This window comes from Pseudorca crassidens, chromosome 1, assembly GCF_039906515.1.
Source record: "Pseudorca crassidens isolate mPseCra1 chromosome 1, mPseCra1.hap1, whole genome shotgun sequence".
In the NCBI taxonomy this organism is placed as follows: domain Eukaryota; kingdom Metazoa; phylum Chordata; class Mammalia; order Artiodactyla; family Delphinidae; genus Pseudorca; species Pseudorca crassidens.
This window is the reverse complement of record NC_090296.1, coordinates 79119709-79132060: the sequence shown is the minus strand read 5'-3', so window position 1 is coordinate 79132060 and position 12352 is coordinate 79119709. Positions and strand designations below refer to the sequence as shown.

General features: G+C 34.8%; 1 protein-coding gene across 3 annotated transcripts in view; it reads left to right on the top strand.

The window, feature by feature from the left end:
- Positions 1 to 12352, top strand: part of AQR (aquarius intron-binding spliceosomal factor) — a 142805-nt gene that overhangs the window by 34259 nt on the left and 96194 nt on the right. For all 3 annotated transcript variants that reach the window (XR_010944538.1, XM_067742373.1, XM_067742371.1), the window contains exons 14-17: positions 2684 to 2786; positions 5331 to 5451; positions 8427 to 8568; positions 11687 to 11865. Coding sequence is in view for 2 of the 3 variants with exons in the window: in XM_067742373.1 (XP_067598474.1) it covers positions 2684 to 2786; positions 5331 to 5451; positions 8427 to 8568; positions 11687 to 11865 (545 nt within the window). In the remaining variant the exon portion in view is untranslated. The remainder of the gene's footprint in view (positions 1 to 2683; positions 2787 to 5330; positions 5452 to 8426; positions 8569 to 11686; positions 11866 to 12352) is intronic.

The window sequence follows — 12352 nt, the reverse complement described above, 5'->3', positions numbered from 1 at the left end:
ATGTGGATTATAGCCATTATATTTACTACATTAGAAATTAAAAGTAGAGGAATTTTAAATATTTAATTTATTTTAAAAATCAAGTAAAATCCATTGTATATTTCATACATATTGTTAATGAAAAATATATACTCCATAATGAAAAAAAGAATACATAGTGAGAAGAGTAGCATTGTTTTACAGTTTTGCATATCTTTTTAATGTCTGGCTTAATGAAAGACAGTTGGATTTGCAGATCTGTTGTTGGTTTCAGTTTGTTTTAAGATGTTATTTTGCCTGAAGTAAATGAAGAAAATCCACTCTTACACAGAGGGAAGTTTATTTTAAAAGCTTTTTCAAGTAATTAGGAATATTATTCTTTGATACATATCAAAACTTGACAGTTGATAGATTTCTTGAAAGTTAGTTTCGTTGTGGTATCTGAAACCATGTTAAGGAAGTCTGTGCAATTAAAGTGAATTGATTTTAAAAATGGAGAGATACACCTTGTTCATGGATGAGAGGACTTAGTTGAGGTGTGGATTCTGCCCAAATTGATCTATAGATATAATTCATTTCCAGTCAGAGTCCCAGCAGGATATTTGATAGAAACTGACAAGCTTATTCTAAAACTCATATAGAAAGGCAAAGGAACTAGAATAGTCAAGACCATTTTGAAAAAGAACAAAATTGGAGAATTTCCACTACCTAATTTCAAGACTTACTATAAAGTTAAAGTAATCAAGACACTGTGGTATTGAAAACAGGGTAGACATTATAGATCACTGGAACAGGGTCAAGTTCAGAGATAGACCACACGTATACGGTTAGTTGGGTTTTGACTAAGGTGCCAAGGCAACTCAGTGGAAAAGAAATAATTTCAGCAGTGGTACCGGACAGCCATATGCAAAGTATGAAACTTGACCCATTCCTCACATCTTATACAAAAATTAACTCAAAATGAATCATAGACCTAAATATCAAAATTAAAACTTAGGAAATACAGGAGAAAATCTTTGTGATTGTGCTTTCTGCAAAGATTTCTGTAGACACCAGGGCACGGTCTTTAAAGGAAACAACTGATAAATTGGACTTCATCAAAATTAAAAATTTCTATTTGAAAGGTATTGTTAAGAGAATGAAAGACAAACCCCAAACTGGGAGAAAATATTGGCTAAATACATGTCTGATGATGGACTGGTATCTGGAAGTCTCAGAACTCAATTATAAGAAAACAGCTTAATAAAAAAATGTCTGTAGATTTGAACAGATACTTCACCAAAGAAGATATATAAATTTCAATAAGCCTATAGAAAGATGCCTAACATCATTAGTCATTAGGAAAAGCGAATTTAAATCATAATGAGATACCATTATGTACCTATTAGAATTGTTTATAAAAACAACAGTGTATTAACTCTTGACCGGTATGTGGAGCAAGTGTAATTCTCATACATTGCTGATGAGAATTCAAAATGGTAGTGCCACTTTGGAAAAATTTGATAGTTTCTTGCAGAAACATGTGCTTACTGTGCGATCTAGTGTTCTCACAGACATACCCAAGAGAAATGGAAACTTACATTCACAGAAAAATCTGTACAGAAATATATATAGTGGCTTTATTTATAGTTGTCAAAAACTGGAATATATAAATATGCTTCAACTGGTGAGTAAATAAACACATTGTGAAATATCCATACAGTGGAATATTACTCAACAATTAAAAGGAACCAACTACAGATACACACAACAGTGTGGGTGAATCTCAAATGTATTATGCTGAGTGAAAGCAGCCAGCGTCAAAAGGCTACATAATGTATGATTCCATTTATTTGACCTTCTGGAAAAAGCAGATCTATAGAGATTGAAAACACATTAGTGGTTACCAGGGACAGGGATAGAGAGTTTGAGGGACTTTGGGGGGTAATGAAACTGTATTTGAGTGGTTGAAAGCTGTCAGGTAAGTAGTGGCAAATGCAAGTTTTTCAAAATTTCAGTTTTTCACTCTGAAATTCAAATTTTATCTTTGGCAACATATACTGTCAGTTATTTTCCTTGAAGTTAGGTTTATTTTGTTCAGATTTTTTGCTGTTATTCAACTCTGAATAACTAGTTTGTCAGTCGTTCTGACAAACATTCTTTTTACACAAGTAAAAATTGTGTGCAAAATGTGTACTTCCCACTCTGTCACACAGATTTTTTAAAAAACAGATACTCAAGTCCAAATTTAATAACCTTAATAATTTTTTACTCTTTCATCAAGGACATTTTTAAACAAAACTGGTGGGGTTTTTTTTTTGTTTGTTTTAATAACTGTGTCACAGTGAGGAATGCTGGGACCACTTATTGTACTGGTTGGCGCCACTGCCTTGATCCATGCCACCAGTTTTACCCATTATCGCACTGTCACTGTATATGTAAAGACAGTGAGAAAAAAACTTAATAATGTCTTGGTATTAATATGAAAAAGTATTGTCCTTGTAGCTTCCCTGAAACAATCTTGGGGACCATGAGAGGTTTGCAGAAGACAATTTGAGAATTCTGTATTAGGGGTTTAACTCTTTGCTGATTTCATATATTTGTTGCTTGCGTCATAGGATTATATTTTCTACGTAAAAATTTTTAAGCCATCTGTAAAATTATGTTTCAAAAATGAATTAAATTATAATAAAATATTCTGATCTGAATATTCTTTATTCTGCAGTTCAAATACACTCCACCAGGTGGCATCATACCTCTGCTTGTTACCAACTCTTCCTAAAGGTGAAGACACGACTTTTGATAAAGAATTTCTTCTAGAATTGTTGGTAAATATTAATGTTCTTTGAATTTTGCATGTGGTTTTCCCTACTTTTTTGAGTCATTCTTAAAGATGTAGGTTGGTACAGATTTTTTTCTGGGCTAAAAAATTGGTAGGTAATGCCTACTTGTTTGGGAACTATATCATCATTTGATTTTGTCAGATTTCTTTTTCATCTCTTAGATTTCTTTTTTCAAGTCTCTTACCTCTTAAAACTGCTTTGTAGCATGGATTTGTTCCATCAGATATTTACGAGCAACATCTGTGTCAGGCACTGGATTCAAGCACTGGGGATACAGAGATGGCCAACACTGTTCCTGCCTTTAAGAGATCACAGTTATACCTACACACACACACACACACACACACACACACACAGAGATATCTATCTATTTATCTGTTTATTTTTAAGTTATTATTTCAGTATAGTACCTTGAATATTAAGCCATACCTTTATCACTAGAGAGCTCAGGAATGTTTAAAAATAGAAAAAGTTATTACCGACTTAGTGGTTTAAGAATTCTAAGGGATTTCTCAAGCATTTTGGGAAATGAGTATTAGTTTGAACATCAGCTCTTAAACTAATACTTTTTTGTGTGAGGTTTTATTTTTTTTAGTACAGTTTCAGGTTCATAGCAAAACTGAGGGGAAGGGATGTACTTTATTTTTTAAACTTCCGTGAGATATTTCATAAAGTGGATGAGTATTTAACCATACGCCACTATGAATATCTAGGTTGTTTGCATGCTCACTAGTACAAATAATGATGCAGTCTTAATATATGCCTCTTTGTGCCCATATGTGGACATTTAGGAGAGGTACCCAGAAATGAAATTATTTGATGTGCTTATTTAAAAGATAAAAGATGCAGCCAAACTGTCCTCCAAAAGCTGTATGTTCCCATTAACAGTGTATTAAAGTATGTCTCCTTAAGCTTTTTTCGGCATTGGATGCTGAGTCGCCTCAATTTTGCCAGTCTCATGGGTTAACAAAAAAAACTTGTTTTAATTTTTTGTTTGCTGACTGCTATGAGGTTGAGTTGTCTTTTATACGTTTCAGACATTTTTTATACCTATACAAATGTACACTGCATGGATTTGTAAATACATTTTTTTACACATATGGAACAATAATGGGCACATGTTTTTGTAACATATTTCAAGCTAATATTTCTAATACAGGGTATAAAATACAGTTCCTTACTGTAGAGAGGAAGATAATATGCTTATTTTGGGGTAGTAACAAGAAACTATTTGTAGCAGGTGTTTTAAGCCTGATGACAGGTGTTTAAGTGCCATTTGGAGAGAAATCCTTGGGAAGGGTTTTAAATTAACTCAAGTATAGAAAATACTTTTTTATCGATATATTTACTTGCATGAAATGTATGTCTTGGGTCACTATCTTTCCCTTCCTTCTTACAAATCACTTTTTGTTGTCTCTGACTACAAGTGCTTTCTAAAAATTCCTTGTCCTGTTTTCTGATAATGTAAAATCTTCTCTGGTAAGTCAGGTTTTGGAGATTAATAATAAATCCTTACTATAGAAAGAAATGGGGACTTTTCCAGGAACCTTTCTAATGGAAAATAGGTTTGAGTGTAAAGTTGATCCTATCTATGCTTTTTAGGGTCTTATAGCTAAGATTTCATCCTTAAAATTTAAATAGTTACGTGAAAAGAAAACAGTTTTAAAAATTTATAGTGCTACAGCATTATCTTTCATTTCCTCCCCCTCTTAAGGGAGTTTTTTCAGGCTTTGGAATCTTCTAATATCCAACCAAATATGATTAAAAAATTCAACTATGCATATTGTTTAGATGATATCACACTGTCTTCTTTCCTAAAACAATACTATCTCTACTGAAAAGAACGTGACACATTTTTCAAATATATCATTATTTTGGCATCTCTTAATTAGGTAACAAACTTATTTCTGTATTTGAGGTAGATCACTGTAGTATTAACAATGGAGGGGTACATAGAGAACATCAAGTACAACTCTCTCGTTTTACAAAGAAGACTGAGGCCAAGTTATTAGTAAACTTATCCAGATTATTTAGCTAGTTAGTACAAGAATGAAAACTGTAACCTAGGACTTAGGGCTCCCATTTTTTTTTCTTACATTGGTGAATGCTGTGTTGCTGTGGGTTTTAAGGTCTTGGCATGTGCCAGACTCTTTGACATTATTTTACAATATTCCACTTCATTTTCATAAGAAACCTAAGAAGGGAGTGACATTTTAATCTGCTTTACTGAACAGGAAACTAAAATCAGGGAGTTTGAAGTAACTTGCCCAGCTTTCACATAGCCCATAAGTAGAGGTGCTAGGTGTTGAACTCAGATCTGTCGGATTCCAAAGTCCATCACAATCAGTACCTCTTTCTTCTTTGATTTGTGGAGAACATGAAAAAAGGAAAAAAAAAATCTCTGTTAAGTGCTACAATAACTCAAAGACATGAAACTTCTCATTCCATACTTTGTGTTGAATTTCTCCATAAATTATTTTGATTGAAAAAAGATACTTCTGACTTTCTTTCTAAACCTGTTTCCTTTAGGTATCTCGTCATGAGCGTCGAATTTCTCAGATTCAGCAGTTGAACCAGATGCCTTTGTATCCAACCGAGAAAATCATATGGGATGAAAATATTGTCCCAACTGAGTACTATTCTGGGGAAGGTATGGTAACGACGTACAGTATTCAGATGTAACATGAAACTTAGTTTAGAATTCATCATATATAACTGAACATGCTCCTATCTGCTATATACATTAGGGTAATTTTCTGGTACCCTCAAGTTCAACTTTAGAAGCTAGAAACTATTCAGTGTTTTGAATGCTTAACATTAAGGATTTTTATTAAATTTAAGCATTGCCTAATGAAATGTGTGTTTGTGTGTGTGTGTGTATCATCCTGTATAAAATGTGCCCGTAAAGCTGTGTGTTCAGGAGACCTAATAATACAAGAAGTGTAGCTTTCATTATGTCACTGTAACAGGCTTTATTTGGTAGTGTTTTATTTTTCAAAGCCTTTTCTAGAGGCTCTTTTGAATTCCTTGTAGAGCCAGCTAATGACCTTCAATAGAAAGACATTGTCATTAGTTAAGATAAATCCTTAGTTTTGATCCAGAGTAGTATTGCCTAGTATGTTCATCTACCTCTTTCAACAGATTTGTTTCTAAATGCTTATCCTCTAATGATGAGAATTTGCCACAATTCAGTATATGCCAAAGTGCATTCTGACACATTTTGAAGGCATATTTCAAAAAAAAATTTCTGGAAGTTTTTTGAACAACAGTGTCATGATTAGTAGAGATGTGGCTATTTTAAAGAGATCACCAATATAGGTATTGGTATATTTATTTAAAAGAAAATTGTCTCTTCAGAGTCATATCCTAGAGCCATAATTCCAATAAACCCAGTGCACTAAAATTGTACTAGATTTCAGAATAATCAGTCTTCATATCTTTTTATATTCTGACAGTGATTAATGCATTGCTTTCTCACTTTTCTAATTTGTTCATACTAAAAGCATTTGTGATCATATATGTATGAATAACACTTAAGAATATTTTGTCTTTTTAATGAAAAGTTTGTGTCCTTGAAAATGTAAACAGTCTTATATCTAGCTTTTGGTACTATTCAGTGATGTTGGTCTGAGTTGGTCTGAGTTTTGCTTAGTATAAAGTGTTGCTTTTCTTTCGCTCCTATGATTAATGAAGTTAAGTTAAAAGAATTACTTCTCAAAATTTGTCTTTGTACCTGTCTCGCCATGGTTCTTGACTGACCATGGGTGAAACTGTGCTTGTGGGGCTCTGTATTCAATGCTGTGAGATAGGCAAAGATCAAAGCCAATCCGGCACAATTATGCAAGCTGCTTCCAGCTCCCAAGGAGAGAAAATAAGTGTGAAATTGGGGCAGATATTTAAAAAATATAGTATAAGAATTGTAAAGAAAGTCTTTGTAAAGTGTTGCCTTTTTAAAACCTTTTTATTGTAAAATAAACAGAAATATAGAAAGCCCACACAAAATAAAGATAGAGCTTTACTAATTATCTTAAGGGAAATACCCTAAAACCCTTATAATCACCTTGTCAGCTATCCCAGAATCCTCCTGTGTACCCCTTCCTACTTACTGCTTTCTCCCTCCACTGGAAAGTAACCATTTCTTGACTTATATAGCAATCACTGTCTCACTATTTCTTCATAGTTTTATTACCCAGTTGTGCATCCCTAGACACCGTAGTCAGTCCTGTACATTTTAAGATGCCTTTTATTTTACGGGTACCAACTGTATCCCTTTCTTTTGTCTTTTGAAGGCCCTGAGTTGTTTGATCTGTATAGTTTTCCACAGTCTAGATTTTTCTAATTGACTACTCACAGTACAGTTCAACATGTTCCTCTGCTCTTTATTTATTTTTTCTACAAATTGGCTTGATCAGGCAGAGGTATTCTCTCTTTGGCAAGATCCTTGGTGGTGGTGTATTCTTTCATCAGGAGGCACGTGATGTCTAGTTGTGTCTGTTTTTGTGATATTGCTGTTTAATACCTAGATTTGTTAATTCAGGGAGGGTTACAAAATAGTGATATGTTAATTTTTTTAATATAAGTATGCCATCAAAAGAGATGCTTTCAGCTTCTGGCTTGAAAGAAATTGAATTAGATTATAAGTCAGAGTTTACTAACAAATGATGTGAAATTTTTGTACATTGATGTTTCTTGCTTTTAGGTGCATTGTTTCTTTGGTAAGTATGGATAGGGATGATGAAAATAATATGATTTGCTAGTAAAATGTGTTTGGGGGTTCTTTTTTTTTTAAGATTTTTTTGATGTGGACCATTTTTAAAGTCTTTATTGAATTTGTTACAATATTGCTTCTGTTTTATGTTTTGGTTCTTTGGCTGTGAGGCATGTGGGATCTTAGCTACCCGATCAGGTATCAAACCCGCACCCCCTGCACTGGAAGGCGAAGTCTTAACCACTGGACCACCAGGGAAGTCCCTGGGGTTCTTCTTTTTTGACCTTTTTGATATTGGTGCTGAGTGCTTGGTTACTTATTATCCCAGGGAAATAGTGTTAGGTGAAGGTAATGGAAAGAATATGGTTCATTAATGTTGTCACAGAAGGGAAATAACTCCAGGAATAACATACAATCAATGCCTTATCCTTAAAGGCTAGCAAAACGGCAAAGGTTCAGAGCACCATAGTGATCACTGAAGATAGAGTTGTGTAATGTAATATACTAATTCAGTTTTCTTGGTAAATTTGGTCATGGGCTATGTTTATGGTAGCATTATTTACTTTGAGATTCGCCAAATACAGATTAGGTGGTAAAGAAAGAATTTTTAAACTACTTGTGTTAGTTTTAAGTATCTTTAAATACTTTTTAGAAGCACTGTTTGCATATGAGTCATTGATGTGCAGATAACATGTATTAATGAAATTCATCCTTTATTCCCAGTCTTAACAGATGGCATTTGTTAACTTGGTTTCAGTTTCTGTGTGGAAATAAGAATACGACCTTATCAAATATGCTGTATTTTAGACACCAGTAAACTAGATTCTTAACAAATTTGTGCTGCCTTGTTTTAATACATAAAGCAGATGTCTGATTAAAACAAATAATTCAAATATGGATATTATTTTCCTTTTCAGGTTGTCTTGCTCTTCCCAAGTTGAATTTGCAGTTTTTGACTCTTCATGATTACCTCCTAAGGAACTTTAATCTCTTCCGCTTAGAATCAACTTATGAAATTAGGCAGGACATCGAGGATAGTGTCAGCAGAATGAAGCCATGGTTAGTAAATTGGTTCCACTTGCAATGAAGAGATGCAAACAGTGACTGACATACTTCTGTCAGAAACCTCACACGTGTAATTAGAAATAATATATCTGTGGTGAAGATGCCCTTTAAAATATGAGATATTTACTCTGTGAGAAGTTCTTGAATGTGAATTAGATATATCCAAAGTGCTAAAATAGAAAATATGTATCTGGGTCGTTGGAAGTGGGGCTGAGGGTAAGAGAAGAGAGGTCATTGTTCTGGGAAGTGGGGCGGGAGGGAGAAATGTAGGGGGGAGGAGGTTGGGCATTAGTAAAAGGGTAAAGAGGGAAGGGTATGGGCTGGCCAGCAGGCCTGTACTAGGCAGGGCAGCTTAAGTCCTGGGAGAAGCTTATGATAAAGGGGTATTCTGTTACTCCAGCCGCTCTTGTGGCTGTCACCACTAGTCTCAGTCAGCCTCTCTAAAGGACCTGGCAGGAGATGAGGGGCATAGCTGAACATTGCACAGAGTGGAACATTGGAACATCTTCCCTGCCCTCCATCCATAGGTTGCCTTGAAGAGACTAAATCATCAGCATTTACTTTTAGGGCCTGTTGAGTAGGTTTCGTTATTTGAAGAACTTTTCTGCCTAAACTCAGCTTTCCACCTGCTAGCTTCTGTCTGGAACTCCTTTAGCTAAGAAAAGACTTTCACTCTGTTGTAGGCAGCTCTGCATTATAAGATTTGTGAAGGTTCATTTTGCTTTTTAGACATGACTAACTTTGGGTAAATGCCCTTCGTTCACTATTTCATTCTAGGTATGAAATTATTGGAGATAAGTTATATATCACAGTTGACTGTAAATGAGTAAAATAATTCTGTAAAATGAATTTTCATTAAATTATTGTCACACCATGCATACATATGTACAATTATACTACATTCTGTGTGAAAAGCTTAACATATTTTGAGTGTGAACTGATTCAGGTATCTTCCAGGCTTCTCTCCTTACTAATTACAGAGAGCTGCATGGACACTGTGATTATGATGTTTTTTTCATTTCCATATTTTATTTCATACACAGTTCTAGTTTTTAATTAATTATTATGTGAAAAGTTATTCTGGGTGAGAGTCTAAAACACAACAAAGTATTTTTGACTTAATAATCAGTTGAGTCAGTGGGCAGGCTAGCACTGTGCAATTTGTATACCCACTGGCTGATCGTCTCTGCCCACAGCTTTGCTGAAATTATTGCCCATTGTTTGGACCCCAGGGGAGTGCTTGATCAGAAAGCTGCCTTATAATTTATGGTTACCTTGCACTTATATGCTCAGACTCTGGACCTAATTTTGGTCATTTTGCAAAGTAGGGACTTAGTAACTAGCAGCTCATCAAGTAGAATTCATTTATATTTTACTTAAATGCCAAATAAAGCAGTAATACTTGGAGTTCTTATGGTTTATTAATAAAATATATATATTTTCTTCTTGTGTTACGCGGGCCTCTCACTGTCGTGGCCTCTCCTGTTGCGGAGCACAGGGTCCGGACACGCAGGCTCAGCAGCCATGGCTCACGGGCCCAGCCGCTCTGCGGCATGTGGGATCTTCCTGGACTGGGGCACGAACCCGTGTCCCCTGCATTGGCAGGCAGACTCTCAACCCCTGCGCCACCAGGGAAGCCCCATTTTTTTTTAATTTACATTATTTTCTGCTAGTGGAAGAAAATGTTACGTTTGGGAGATAACTATTGATAATAAATTTTTCTAAATTTTCATTCCTAATTGCCCATTATTGGAAACTGTTAAAAAATTATGAGATCTTGAGGGATAGGGCTTCCTTCTGTTTCATGTCTGAAGGTGGAAAAGTAGCAGAGGCATTTTTACTTATTGTGTAGTTCTAATCATGTTTTTAGGCTACTGAAACTACTGAGCAGTGTAAAAGAGGATGTGCTTATGAGGATCAGAAATCTATACTCTTTTAATGCCTCGTGTTGCAGGTAGATTTTATAAAGGAGGAAAGAATTGGGGAGAGTAGATTAGCGGTTGCTTGGGAGTAGGAAGGGTTGACTGCAAGTAGACAAGAGGGATCTTTTTAAAGTATGATGAAGATGTTCTAAAATTGGATTGTGGTGATGGGTGCGCAACTTTGTAAATTTACTAAAAGTTATTGTACATTTACAGTGAATGAAGTTAATGGTATATAAACTATATTGCAATAAAGTTGTGAAAAATGGGAGAGGTGGTAGAAAGTTATTACAAAAGCTTTTAGACACAAGGTAATGCCTTTTAGAAATTGTTTTAGTACTGACCAAGTCATTGGATTGCAGAACTTTTATTTTTAATTAGTTTCACTCTTTGATGTTATGAAGTTTTATAATTTTCTGTTATTTACAAAAGCCTTTACTTAGGATATAGGTTTTCTTTATCTTTGTAAGCGTGTCATCTTTGGCAGTACTTTCCAATTTTGGAGTGTTGCTGCAGTTTTTGTATTACAGATTTCCCCAATACACTATTTAATGTAAAAGCTAAAGCACCAATATAAGAAGAAAGAATGAATATTTGCTTGTTAGTGGTTCTGGTTATTACAACTAGCTTGATGATTCCCCACACTCCCATCCGTAGCAGTGTCTTTTCAGTGTTTTAAATATTATGCCCTAAAGAAAGCATTTGCATAGATATTGTCATTTGCTTGTTTTTAATTTCTTAAGGTCTAGCTTGTTCTAAAAGATTTTTGAAGCAACTTATAGAAGTATTTATAATACATAAGATAAAATGTAAACAGTTGAGGCTATCCTGATGAAGAGGAGAAGAGGGTAAGAAAATAAAATAAAACTGAATGTGCTGGATCATTTCATTCTTCGACAAAATGGCTCATCTCTTACGTACATAGAGTTATATGTTTTTCTGGGAATGTGGGGGACATTCCTCTACTTCCCTTTCTTTTGTGGGCCATGTTTGCCTGTTTCATCCTACCATATATACTTCCTAAATATTGAGACTTAGGGGGTTTTTTTTAGTTTAGAAATAAAGAGTTACTAATGTTAGAGCTTAAATACTAGCTAACCATGTATTCTTAGTTACTAGTTTAACTTGTCCAAAGTTGAGCAAAAGTTGATCTTTGCTTGGGTAACCAGTCTTCTGCTTCTGGTTTCCAGGCAGTCTGAGTATGGCGGGGTGGTATTCGGTGGCTGGGCGCGAATGGCCCAGCCCATCGTGGCGTTCACCGTGGTGGAGGTTGCCAAACCCAGCATAGGCGAGAACTGGCCAACCCGGGTTCGCGCAGATGTCAGCATCCATCTGAACGTCAGAGACCACATCAGAGATGAGTGGGAAGGTAACTTTGCCTTTCAAGAAGTGGTCACCTTTTGCTGTTACAATTTATAGACTTCTACTTAGAGCATTAGCAAAGCACATTCACCAGATATTGCCCTTTTAAATTTATTAAATTTTATCTTTAAAATTTGTTTTAAAGTATGGCAATTGATTTATAGTTACTACTAGTAAAAATACCAAAGATCATACAAGAATAATTAAATACCTTCATACTCTAATAAAAAGCATAAAATAGCATGTATATCAGTGTTGTGAAAATTGCAGTTGGCAGAGCTGAGAGGAGAGCATTTTAAATCATAAAATTTAGGAAGATAATGTTTATGAATTTATAGGATCACTATAAAAAGAATAAAATATTTGTGTTCACTAAAGAAAGGGGGGAAAGCCACATATAACTTGCACACATGCAAAACAAGTAAGGAAAATTGGTATTTTTAAGAGAGAAAAGCAGTCAAAGTAAAGTGAATAGGGATGCATACAATTTGTAC